This window comes from Peromyscus eremicus, chromosome 4 (genome assembly GCF_949786415.1).
Source record: "Peromyscus eremicus chromosome 4, PerEre_H2_v1, whole genome shotgun sequence".
NCBI lineage: Eukaryota > Metazoa > Chordata > Mammalia > Rodentia > Cricetidae > Peromyscus > Peromyscus eremicus.
Window position 1 is genome coordinate 76,252,747 of NC_081419.1, and position 13,192 is coordinate 76,265,938.

The 13,192-nt window shown below is 39.7% G+C and overlaps 1 protein-coding gene across 1 annotated transcript in view; it reads left to right on the forward strand.

Annotated features, from left to right (window-relative positions):
- LOC131907822 (small ribosomal subunit protein eS17-like) overlaps positions 1-746 on the forward strand; it is a 116,425-nt gene extending 115,679 nt beyond the window's left edge. The window contains exon 2 of the mRNA XM_059258906.1: positions 304-746. Within this exon, the coding sequence (XP_059114889.1) occupies positions 304-746 (443 nt within the window). The remainder of the gene's footprint in view (positions 1-303) is intronic.
- The last annotated feature ends 12,446 nt before the right edge of the window (positions 747-13,192 follow it).

A 13,192-nucleotide genomic window follows, 5' to 3' on the forward strand; every position in this document is an offset into this window, starting at 1 on the left:
TTTCTTTCCCCAAAATTGGAGGAATTTTGCCAATCATACTTGTTTTTTCAAAGGAAACAAATTCCAAGATCCCCCATAAATCATAAAGTGCCAGAAAATCAATTTTTCCTTGCTGTGACTCAGAGAGCACCACTGCCATCCTACTTGCTACCATCGCCTCACTATGGAGGCAAACAGAAGGGAAAATGGATGGCAGAAGTGGGGAATACATTGGTTTCTTGTGCTGCTATAACAACACAGACTTGGTAACTTAAAGTGACAGGAATTAGTTCTCCATTTTGGAGACTAAAGATTCAAATTAAGAATCTCCAGAACGGCTTTTACCAGGACCTGTCAACATAGGCCGCATTCACATCAAGACTGTAAAGAAGGTGTCCTGGGTCATCATCGAGAAGTACTACACGCGCCTGGGTAATGACTTCCACACCAACAGGTGCGTGTGCAAAGAGATCGCTGTTATCCCCAGCAAGAAACTCTGCAACAAGATCGCCGGCTATGTCACACATCTGATGAAGAGGATTCAGAGAGGTCCTGTGAGAGGTATCTCTATCAAGTTGCAGGAAGAAGAGAGAGAAAGGAGAGATAATTATGTTCCTGAGGTCTCAGCCCTAGATCAGGAGATCACTGAGGTAGATCCTGACACCAAGGAAATGCTGAAGCTTCTGGACTTCGGCAGCCTTTCTAACCTGCAGGTCACTCAGCCTACAGTTGGGATGAATTTCAAAACACCATGTGGAGCCATTTGAATCTGTTCTGTCATATTTTCAATAAACCTGAAAACAACTTAAAAAAAAAAAAGAATCTCCAGAATGAACTTCAAGTGTGAGCAGAGGTCATGCTCCTTTGAGACCCTCATGGAGAACCTCTTTCCATTTAGGGTGGTGACTAGCATTCTAGGACTTGGGGCCATGTCAGTCCCATCTCTGCCTCAGTGGTTATAGTATCTACTCCTATCCCTATCCCTATATCTAACACTCTTCTGATTTTTATTGATAGAGTTTTTAGGGCAGGCCCAAATATCCAGAAACCCAACTACCAATTCAAGATCCTTAACTACCACATCTAAAGTTTCCTTTTATAGTTATGACATATTTTATAAATACAAAAATTACAAAGTATTAGTGATTATTCCATTTGCATCCATAAGGCAGTATCTACAGACTCTGGGTTAATACCTCAGGGGCCATTGTTGATCCTGTCCCAAGCACCCTCCACCTTTCCCTGGCAAACAGACAGCTAGTAGCTGTGGTGCTTCATCACCAAGGCCATTTCCGAGGCTAACTGGGAATATCCATCTTAAGTATACACATAACTGTTCCTTGTTTTCCACTGGCTGAACTAGAAAAATGCCATGTTCCCTAGTGATGCGACTCTAAATATATTCCATTTATACCACATCTACATGTATTGTCTTTTAATCATTCATTACTGACAGCCTGTCTCGAGGACATATCTCAGAGTGCACATTTTCCCAACATGACAAAAATACTCGGGTTTGCAGAGTAGCAACCTTCTCAGTAATAAAGCCATTGGAATTCTCTCAGAAGTGTACTTGAAATACACAGAAACTCAAGTGGAGCCAATGCCCAGCACTCAGCCCTGAAGCAGCAGGATGGAAATGTGCTGGATGTGTTATTCACAATGCATTAAAATGCATCAGGATATTCTGTCTGTTGACTGATATCTGAAGGCTTCTCCACGTGGATCTGAATTACAGTTGTCTAAATGCAAAAATTACAGGAGTAATTAAGAAGTCAGAGTAGTGATAGACATGGTGACAGATACAGATGTAGCTTCCAGCTGCTCTTTATGACACTGGCTCCACCAAACAAGAACAATTCTGAGGTAAGTCTGGGGTAGGCAGCTTCTCCAGACCTTGCCAACAGCTGGCTTTGCAGTTTCTCTCAGCAACCGCTTGGCACAGTCTGTGGGATATCCTGCATATGGTGACTTAACCACTAGGGCTGGGGCTTTGGGTGACCCTCCACTTTCTTACTGTCCTTTTCAGACATTCAATTTCTCGATTCTTTCTACCTCACACCATATAATTCAGATTTCTCTGGTTAAACTCATTGTTCCCACAATGTCTTAGTTGCTCAGTTGTCATCCATAAAACCAAACTGATACACTGAAATATCTTTTTGCTATGTACAAGACAACTTGCAGAGCACTGAGCCTGGTAGGTTTCCCAAAATTTAGTTTGACACTCTATTTCATCAGAAAGAAATACCCAAGGAGCCTTTTAAATAAAATTTCTGGGCTTTGAAATCACCAATCAAAAAAAAAAAAACACACACTGTATTTGCCCCATAAAACCAAGATCTCCAGTTCATCTATGCTTCATGATGCACCATGTTAGGGCCACAAAAAGTGCCATTGAACAGCACTGTGGCCACACGCTCCTTCACACTCTGGATTAATAAGGCATTGTACACTCATATTTTGTATCTCTGCCTTCACTGTGCAGCATTGGGAGTCACGTGTCTTGAGCAGAGTTTAAGGTGAATGGGCCAGTCAAGTCCTGGAATCTTAAAAGTCATTTCCTAAGTAGAAGTTCCCACAATTGTCAATGAAAAAATCAGTTCAGAGAAGAAGTAAGGCTCCCAGAGTTGGCAAACATCCCCTCAACTCTCCTTTACCCCCACTTCCTCCAGAGTAATTCGTGACTCATTCTGCCATTTTGCAACTTTCCTGGAAGCTGAACCATCTGAATTATTACTTCTTCCCTCATCCCACATGGATGGAAGTTTTAATGTTAATAAAATTAAAACAAAAAAAATTCTGAGCTTTACTTCAGATCTCCTCAATTACAATCTCCAGGGATGAGGCCTAGGATTCTGCATTTTAATAAGTCTGTTATGTGACTCTTTTATACATACAAGTTAAAACGGTTACATAATTGCCAAGACTTAAATAATTTTTATGTCACTGAAAACAAGAGATCCATGTATATAATAATAATAATATGTTAAAGACTTAAAATATTTCATAATGTATTTTATTATATTTGCTAAGTAAGTCCAAAATCTCCAATCTTCAGTGGATAGGCATGGCCTGAGATCACATGACAGTGAAAACTTGTCATCTCTTGATTCTTTGATTAATCACTGGCTATCTGTTATGTGCTACAATAACCTGGAGATAAAGATCATTTCTTGTCCCCAGGCCAAGTATATTTCAGTGTGGGAAGTGTGAATATGACTGTAACAACTCCCACTTTTATATACATTACTTCATTAGCAACCATTCAAAAGAGATATTCTTGAGCTGGGGAAACCACTCATTTGGCCAAGTGAGGTTTGAGTTCAGTCTCCATACTGTACCTAACAAAGCTAGGTGTGGTGGTACACAGTTGTAATCTAGTTCCAGGATGGTGGAGCTATGCAGATCCCTGGGATTGCTGATCAGCCAGATTAACATACTTGATGAGCTTCCGGCTTATGGGAGAACATGTCTCCAAAAAAACAATTAAATAAGTAAATAATAAATGGTGGATGGCATCTAGAGAACATGTGAGCTTGTCCTCTGGCCTCCACACACACATTTACACTTGTGTAGACACACATATACTCACACTCATTTTCTAGGTAGGAAATGAGAAGTTTAAGATCTGTTGAGCCCAACAGCAACCTTAGCCTCCTCACCCATATGTTGTTCTGTTCCCTGCAGAAGAATGTAAGTTGGTCATGTTTTGCAGATGCTATGGGTATGACAGGTAATGAGCAGACAAGAACAATGAAAACATAAATAAAATATAAATGTAAATTAAGCCATAAAGTTATTTAGGACCATAATGAATTCTGATCCATGTCCCTCTGTCCATCATTTAGTAGTTACAAAGTAAATTTTTTTCATTGCCCTAAAATATTGCAAATAACTGCTTTATTCCTTCTGTATATAGAGGTGATTTGTTAAGTGGCCCTGACCATGCCCAGTCCTCACTATTATATGTAAAGGGTAGACAGTTTGAACTTCCAGAAGCCTAATACACTTCTTAGCTATGGGAGGTCTGAGTTGGTAGGAGCCTAGAAAAGACTTTGCTTTGACTTGTCATACTATTAACATCCAAAATCTATTACTGGACAGGACTCCTCCTGGGCTGAAGAGACTTCTATAATCTCTGTAAACCTGGCTCAAAAGATTGAGACATCACAATACTCTCCACTCTTCTTGGTATTCTGATAACAATAAAGGGGACAGTTACTAGAAAATAGACTCTTTGTATTTTTCAGACCATTCTGGAAATTCCTGGAGGCCATAACTGTGAGGAAAAAGGCTAGTAGCAGAGAGGAAAAAAATTAAGAAGTAAGTGAGCTTTACAAAACTGGGTTCCAGGTGACCTGCCTATCATGAGGGTCTTTCACATCCATAGCCCCAGGATCACGCTCATTACCAAGACACACAAGTGCTGCCTGCCTATGTCCATCCTGGCTGGGCTTCTCCAGATTTCCTATTGTCACAAAAAAGTATCTTTGAAACATGATAGTATAAGAATTCTAGGTTCCCTGTTTCTCTCCCCAGCACAATGTAAGTTTTGTTACCTGGTTCTAAACCCACCTTGTGTCAGCCTTAAAGCTGGATCTTAAGTAAAATACTGAATGACACCTGGTCTTATTTGTTTGTTCTTTTATTGATGGTATCTTGCAATATCACTATACAAGACTCATCTTTCCCATATGACACAGTCAGAAACACTCCACCTGTGCCTTAGAAAACTCAGTGCAACCTAGGAAGATAGTTGCTATGAGTCCCTAGCTTTTCAGTTGGAAGATAGACTCAGAGCAAACCCATAGGTCCACTCCTCCTCTAACCAGAATGGTTAAATCCAGTGCTAGGAGCCTGACGGATGCTGCACTAAGCCAACTACCTCATCCTCAGTCTTCCTCTGTCTCTTGCCTCAACCACAGTTTGCCCTCCCTTTCATGAGCGCGTGTAAGATTCTGTGAGCATTTGCATATGAAATTGCAGGGGAGGTGGAGCTATCTGAGCCAGCCATTCCCACATACCTCCCTAGGAACAGTATCAGAAGCTGAGTTTGCACTAAGCCTTCAGTCACATCAGAAGAAGAAAAAGGAAGGAAAAGGCGTCTGCAGTCAGTTTCCATAAATCTACTTTGATTCCACTTTCAGTTAATTTTGATAACTGTTTTGATTGGATTTCGTAACAAGGATCAAACCCCTAAGTGGATAACTACAACAGAAGCATATTTCTCACTGTGTTGGAAACCAAGCTGCTGCCTGTCGTAGGGAATCCTGTCCTCCTAACCCTCGGCTTTTCGGTGCTGGGGCTGGAATTGTGCAAACTCTATTCTGCTTTGACAGCTGTTCCCTGCAAGTCCTGTGAGTAGCAGGTGCTAGAAGGAGATGACAAGGGCTGACCAAAGACAGAAGATATGCTCCTTTGTGGCCTTGTTTTGCTTGTTTGAGATTCTTGTGAGGTGTTACGCTGAGTATCATTTTACCTACTGGTACCTGTGGCTCACTTTTTCTCCCTTTCATTCCGAGAATGGGTTTCATCAGGATCCCAGACAGATGAGTACCATTTGTTCATATCCTCTCTTCAGAGGTCTGAAGTATGACTACACTTGCTCCCTTAGAAAACACTGGGAATGCTTCAGGCTAACAGGTGGCTAGCCACATGTTCATTTGGATACACTGACTCCCCTTAACCTGTGACTCAACCATCACTAGGCCCTGCAGTCCTGACTGGGATGAGTAGCATCTGTCCCACAGATGGGAAATTCTAGGAAGGAGTATAACATGAGAGGTTTTATGAGCCAGGACAACAATGGTGAACTAAGCTCAATTCTGCCCATCCCAATACCACATCTCACTATAGGGATGCTGGCAACTGTAGTGTGTCTGTGGCTTTTATTGGATGCAAGCACTCACTGCCACACAATGTCCTTTTTATACTTGAGTGTGAAAATGCCTTTTGATAAACTAGAGTGATGGTGGTCCATGCCTGTAATCCCAGGATTTAGGAAACTGAGACAGTAGAATGACCAATTCAAGGATAACCTTGGCTAGATAATGAGACACTGTCTAAAACATACAAGCGTGTATATATATACATACATACATACATACATACATACATACATACATACATACATGAATAAATAAATCATGAATGTTTTATTGGCTACAAAAAAGGTTATTGGAGCCAGGCGATGGTGGCACATGCCTTTAATCCCAGCACTCGGGAGGCAGAGCCAGGCGGATCTCTGTGAGTTCAAAGCCAGCCTGGTCTACACAGCAAGATCCAGGACAGGCACCAAAACTACACAGAGAAACCCTGTCTTGGGGGGGGCAAAAAAAGATTATTTATCCCCACAACCTCACTACTCAGTAGGTGTGTGAAACTCAAAACACTGAGACCCACTGTTCTACACAAATACAGTTGGCTTCAATAGTATCCTGGACCTGCTAATGCTCATTTCCATGTAATTATATGCTTTTTATCTACTGAAAACAGTGATGCATGAAGTGTCTTCCCTACTAGTGAATGGAAGATGTACATATTTGTCAACTTTCATTCCTGACACCAGGATCACAGATGTTCTCTAAAGAAATAGTAAATTCAAGGTTTCAAATGAGTATTAAAACTTGTACAGTTTGTCTAGACTCTTTGAGCTCCTAGAAGAAACTTTTTATTATATTCTAATTAAAATATAATTACAGCCCTTTTCTTCCTCCCTTTTCTCCCTCTGGCCCCTCCCAGCTACTCTTCTTCAAATCCCTTTCATGCTTCCCAACTCTCAAGTTGGCAGTCTCTTTTTCTTATTATTATTACATGTATGTATGTGTATATGTATGTATATTCACAAACATGGGATGGGCCCCCTTACTTGCTGTCCAGTGAAGAGTGGGCAGCCCTGAAACCATATGCACACAAAGAAGAAATGTTTTCCTTTAAAAAAAAAAGCGAATTTAGAATATTTGCTCAGGCAATTTTGATGTACAGTGATTTTTCAGCTTTTGTTAAAACTGTTTCCAAGACAGTTGCTTCCACTCACATGTTCGTACTTGGTTTTCATTAATCTTTACAGCCATGAAATACCCTGTGAAAAGGTTCACTTATCATAAATGACTGTGCAATCCATATTAGGTATATTAGGTAGAAGTCACTAGAAAGGTACAGGTCAGGTGACCTCTAGAGGGCAGTGCTAACTGTGAGACCTGCTGAGGATGCCTTTCTCTTTGCTGCAAAATGGAAACAAATGAGCTTAGCATTCGGTGCCTACTTCTATAAAGATAATTGAATTAGAAGTTGCCAGGGTGAATAGGCAGAACCCTTGTAATTAATGTGGGAAGAACTTTTAAAACTCAAGTCAGGAGTGTGGAAGGTAAAGATGTCCATATATGTGTATACACACATATATATAGCTATATATATGTATGTGTTATGTGTATACAAAATATATATACAAATAAAATATACATATATATATATCTTTTTTAAAAAATTTTTAAAGTTGTTCCAGCAGGATTTTTTCAAGACAATTAATGCTTTCTCTTCGTTGTAACTCTCAGATATTCAGGATGTGCTAGATTGTAACTGTCTACATAGCTAGGCTGTCTTTCATTCCAACAGCCTCATAAACATCAAAACTAACATGTTAAAAACCTCGAGCAATTTAAGCTCTTCTGTGTGTGTGTGTGTGTGTGTGTGTGTGTGTGTGTGTGTGTGTGTGTGTATCTGTCTGTGTCTATGTCTGTGTGTGTGTGTATGTGTGGTACGTGAGTATGGTATATGTTCATGTGTGAGTGTATCTATATGCGCCTGTGTAAACACATGCAGAGGCTACAGGAGGATATCACTCTATCATTTGCCACATTATTGCCTGCATTCAGAGTCTCTTCTTGAACCTGGAGATAGGCTGGCAGCCAGCAAGCCCTGCTGATACTTTAGTTTCTACCCTTGCCACACAACACAAGGTTACAGACCCATGAGCAGCCAGCCACACCTGGATGCTTATATTACTGCGTGGCTGTGAACTCAAGTATTCACATTTGCACAGCAAGTCTTCTTGCCCCTTTAGCCATCTCACCAGCCCACATTTTTACTTTTATTCAAAGACACCATCTACCAAGTATCTTGATCCAGAAATCCTAGAGCCATTCTTAGTAGCATCCTGTGCATTGTTTCTATAAATGCATCTAACACTCTGCATATGATATTTCTTGGCATTTATTCATGTTGTTCATTGACCCCTTTCAAACTTCTTAAACAAAGGAGCCAATCTTTGATCTTGTAATTCTGTAACTTAGTAAGCACCAAGTCAAGAAATGTGAACCCTTCCTCACCCTACCTCTTTGTTTGGGGCTCCTAGTCCAGTCGTGGGAGTCTGTTTTCTCTCTCCAGATTATACCTATGTCATCCTCACTTGGAATATCTGAAATTTTCTATTAACTGTCCTAACTCTAGGATGATATATTTGCCATCCTCGTATCTTCCTGACGGATGGTTCCCCTAGTAACATGAGTTATCATCTCTATTTCACAAGTGTTGGCTTGAGAACTACTTTATCAGAAGTAGGCACACTTACTCCAGCTTGATCTGAGCTATCGTTTTGTCATGGAGATCTCTGTCCTTTCACTCCCAGGCTCTGGTTATTTGCTAGTAAAGGATGTCACTCAAAACAACAAATATTGCATCCCGGTTTTTTGGTTTTTGCACTCAAATGATCTGTGTCTTTTAATTGGAGAATTGACACCATTTACTTTTAAAATCATTGTTGAGAGATGTTTTCTAGTCCCTGTAATTTTGTTAGCGGTCTCCTGGCTAGTTCAATCACCCTTTGTTCTTTTCTTTGTCTTATATTTATATTAAGGCCTTGCTGATTTCCTAAGATTGGCATGATTTAATCCTTTTCTAATTCTCCTTCATTCATCTACTCCTTTCATGAAGTTCTTTCCTACACTTTCCTGTCTAAGGCTTTCTTCTTCCTCTGTGGGTAAGATTCCTTTGTATCCTCTGTAATATATATTTAGTCACAAATTACTTTAGATCATGCTTGTCTTTAGATTTTTGCTTTTTATCTTTCCATTGGTTTTTAAATATAGCTTTGCTGAATAGAGTAGTCTTGGCTGGAAGTTAGTTATGTTCAGGGCTTAAAATATATTATTCTATATTTCTCTAGATCTGAAGGTTTCTATTGAAAAGTCCAATGTTATTTCAATATATTTGTTTTTTTGAGTTAGCATTTTTCTCTTGCATCTTTTAATGTTTTTTGTATGTTTTGTAGTTTAATCATTTGAACTACAACATTTCACAGAGAAATTCTTATATAGTTGCACTTAACAAGGGTTCTAAATGCCTCTTATGCTTAGATGTCCATTTCTTCTCCTGTATTTGGTAAATTTTCAACTATAGTTTCATTGAATAGATTTTCTACATCTTTAAAGTTTTTAGTCTCAGCCCCTTATTCTATGCCATGGACTCTTATGTTGGGTCTCTTTTGCCTACTTCAGAATTCTCAGATGTTATAGCCATTCTTGTTGGGTTTTTGGTGATGGTAATGGTTTGGTTTGGTTTTCTGCACTTATTGATATCCAAATGTAGAATTTACTTAACCTTTGTCTTCTGTCTCTGATATTCTCTCTTTTGGTGTATCTAGTTTATTGCTGATGCTTTCAACTGTATTTTTTTATTTGATTGAATTTTTTTGATTCCAACACTTGTTCGGTTGCTTTTTGTTTTCAAGTTCTCGATTCTATTGCTGACTTTCTCATCCATGTTATTGAATTTCTCTTCTGTATTGCTGGTTTTGTTATGGACATCTTGAAATTATTTCCTTCCTTTATTCATCTATGTATATGTTTCATCTTTGAAATCACTAAATATTTTTAGAAGTAAACTTTTTGATTCTTAGTCTAGCATTTCAACTATTTCAGTATCCTTGGATTTTGTAATTGAGGAGTTATGATTTCTTGGAGGCATTGTGCTGTCTTGCTTTTTGTTTTTATATATTATGATTAGAATATCTGTTATATTGAATATCTCCTAAGATTTTATTTGAGTATCTTCACAGTAAGCAGCCCTCCCTTCAGGCACCAATCTCTACGGTATTCAAGAAGAAAATCAGCCACTGGCACAGCAGCAAGAAGACCAAAATGAACATGGCACAGACACAATTTAAATAAACTGAAGCCAACTCATACACCACCAATGACCATAGGACAGAAATTGGAATATATATATATATATATATATATATATATATATATAGAGAGAGAGAGAGAGAGAGAGAGAGAGAGAGAGAGAGAGAGAGTGCTGTGAAGTTAAAATTCTTAGGGCAGAAGCAAACATTGTAAATGAATGAAATTTAGAAAGAGTCAGAGAAGGAAAAGAATATGCATGTTCAAATTAAGAAAGGAAAAAGAATGGGAAAGAATATTAAAAATAGGGAAAGAAAAGAGAGAGTGTTTTCTAAAAACAATTCTCTCCAAATACAGAAAACTTAATTAAAAATCAGATAAATATAATAAAAGGAATAAGAAACAATTCTTTTAAAATAACAAATAAAGTAAAAACAAATCAATAACCATGTAGTGAAAACAAAATTCAAAGAAAAAGAAAAAAGAAGTGTTGCAGTGGCTTTTTTGTGGGTCCTCTAAAAATGGGCTCTTGTTTTTTATATCATGACGGCTGTTGTTGAACCCAGACCCATCAAGTGTCAGGTGTCTTCTCGATTCTATTCCCTTCTTCACATACCAAACGCCCCTGCTGGCCGTGCACAGCCTTGCAGTCTGTGAGGCAGGCAGGCTCACTGATGCTCCTCAGACTCCCCAGTCAGTACCCTCACGTTAGCTAATGTCCTGTACAGGCAGTGTCTCCTGAATACATTAAAATACACGAGGCACACAGAGCACTGAGATCCGTATAGGTGCACCTGCTCATGGCTAAACACCGTTCCAGGTAGCTAAGGCTGTGGGAGCCAAGTATGCTGCTAAGGCTTCAGTTTTTTGTCCTGTCAGCCATGCACTTTGTGACAGTTACATGGCTCCAGAGTTTGGGGTACCCAGTGATCTCACAATTCTCATAGACTCTACAGCTGTCCCTCCTAGTCACTAAGGGCTGAACTACTACACACCTTTGCTACTCAAGCAAAGGTTCTTGCCACCTGAAGTTTTCAGCATGTCAGCATTTGTCTAGAACCTCTCTTTCTCTGTCTCTGTCTCTGTCCCTCTCTCTCTCTCTCATTCTGGAATTCTCATAGGTTATTCCTGGCTCCTTGGCTCCTTGGCTCCCTGGTTCCCTAACTTGTGATTATTCCTTGTTATCAGCACTCAGATTAACTCAGTCTTAAACAATAGATTTCTTCTCAAAGATGTTACTCAGCAAGAGCCTGGAGATGTGGGGAATTACAAATGACTTCCTTACCACTGCTGACCTATCACACAGTAGGAACCTTGTAGGAATCCTAACACCTCCCCCCAAGTCTTATGGGACCCCTGGATTTAAGGCTTACTAGAACTGTGGGCTTGGCCCATGGGTGGGACTGTGAGTGCCTTTCACCAGGAATGCTTGGATTATCCTTTGAGTGAGGCTCGATCTAATTCTGTCCACACACTAGGGAGCCATGCACTAGACCCACATCTTTCTCGGTCCTCTGCACTACCTTACTGTCATGTTGCTCTACATTATTCAGCTGTCCTATTACTGTCTTTGTGACTGCCAATGCTCTTCCAATATTTCATTCTTTGTTACCCTGACTTTTCATTCACTGCCTTACAGGGAGGCAGCATCTAATCTGTCATATTGCTTTTTTTTTTCTCCTTAACATTCTTAAAGCCACATTTCCATGCAAGTAAAATTAGGGATAACAATAATAAGTATTGAGTATAAATTAAATTAATATGCAATATTATTCTAAGTGGCCCCTGTGTCATTATTTAATCCTAACATTCCCCCAAAAAAATATAGAAATAAGTACCATGAACTTCCTTTAACTAAAAGACAGAGGTACAGCTAGCAAGTGATAGCATTAGCATGGAGATATAACTTCAACCATTCTATAGCCATGTCAGAGATTTTCGTAACTATAAAATAAGATCAGATGTCTGAAGACAGAACCAAGGCTAGAACACAGTGAGTCCTTAACATGTATTACCTGCTAATAGCATCGTCTCTAGAACAGTAACAGGCATTCAGATAAACTATAAAATAATCGGCTCATCCACCTATGCCAAGCACCAAATCAGAGTTGTTCATTGATCTAAAGCCTCAGAGGCAGAACAAAGGGAAAAACAAGTGGCCAAAGAATGAGAATGTAGCATGAAATCCCTTCAAAGGAAAAGGTGCTTCAGAAAATGAGAAGTAGAGCTGTGACACAAGAAGAGTTTTTGGAAGGGTGCCACATCACAGCACCTTCTTCCCTTACTCATTCCTTTCCTTCACAATGGGCCAGATCCTATGACAAAGGGAAGAAGGTCATAGACTGTGTTTTCTGTGGACTTAGACCCCTCAATCCTCTGTGGCCACAGAGGTGCTAACACCATGTTAGAGAAAAACTATCCAAACCCCGGCCTCCCTCAAACCCAGTCCTGGGCACTTCCAGAGAGTGACCCTCTTGAAATTCAACTGTCTTCTGTGTCTCACCATGTTATCACATATGCCAAAGATCATGGCTGTGTGGAGCCTCTCAGTAGGATTGGCCAGCAGAACCTCCACAGTTAACACAGGAGCACCACCACATGTGCCTTCTGAGCTTTTGGAGTATTCCCACTGCAGCTGAGAAACTGAAATTTTAATCTCACTTCATTTTAATGCATTCAAACAACCACACATAGCTAGTGCCTGTCATATGGGACTCTATGCCTCTACTAACCACTTATACTAATCACTACACAATGGCTAATTAGAAGTATGAATCTGACCTTGCACATCACCAAAACATCTGAACTCACAGGAGGCCAGTCTTGTGGAAAAAAAAGGCAGCCCATATAACTAAAGCACCGAAGAAGATGGTCCTAAAGTTTGCTTCTGGAAAAACTGGAAGACTAATACTCAAACTGGCACCAGGCCACTTAATCACTATTCCATTCAAGCACATGACACAATTACTTCTATCAGTTTTAAGTAAAGATGGGTTGCTGATATTTAAACAGCAGGAGAAATTGGAACTGCCTACTGTGATTGCAGCAAGTACTGAAAGGACGAACTAAAAATCAAGTATCTCTTAAAG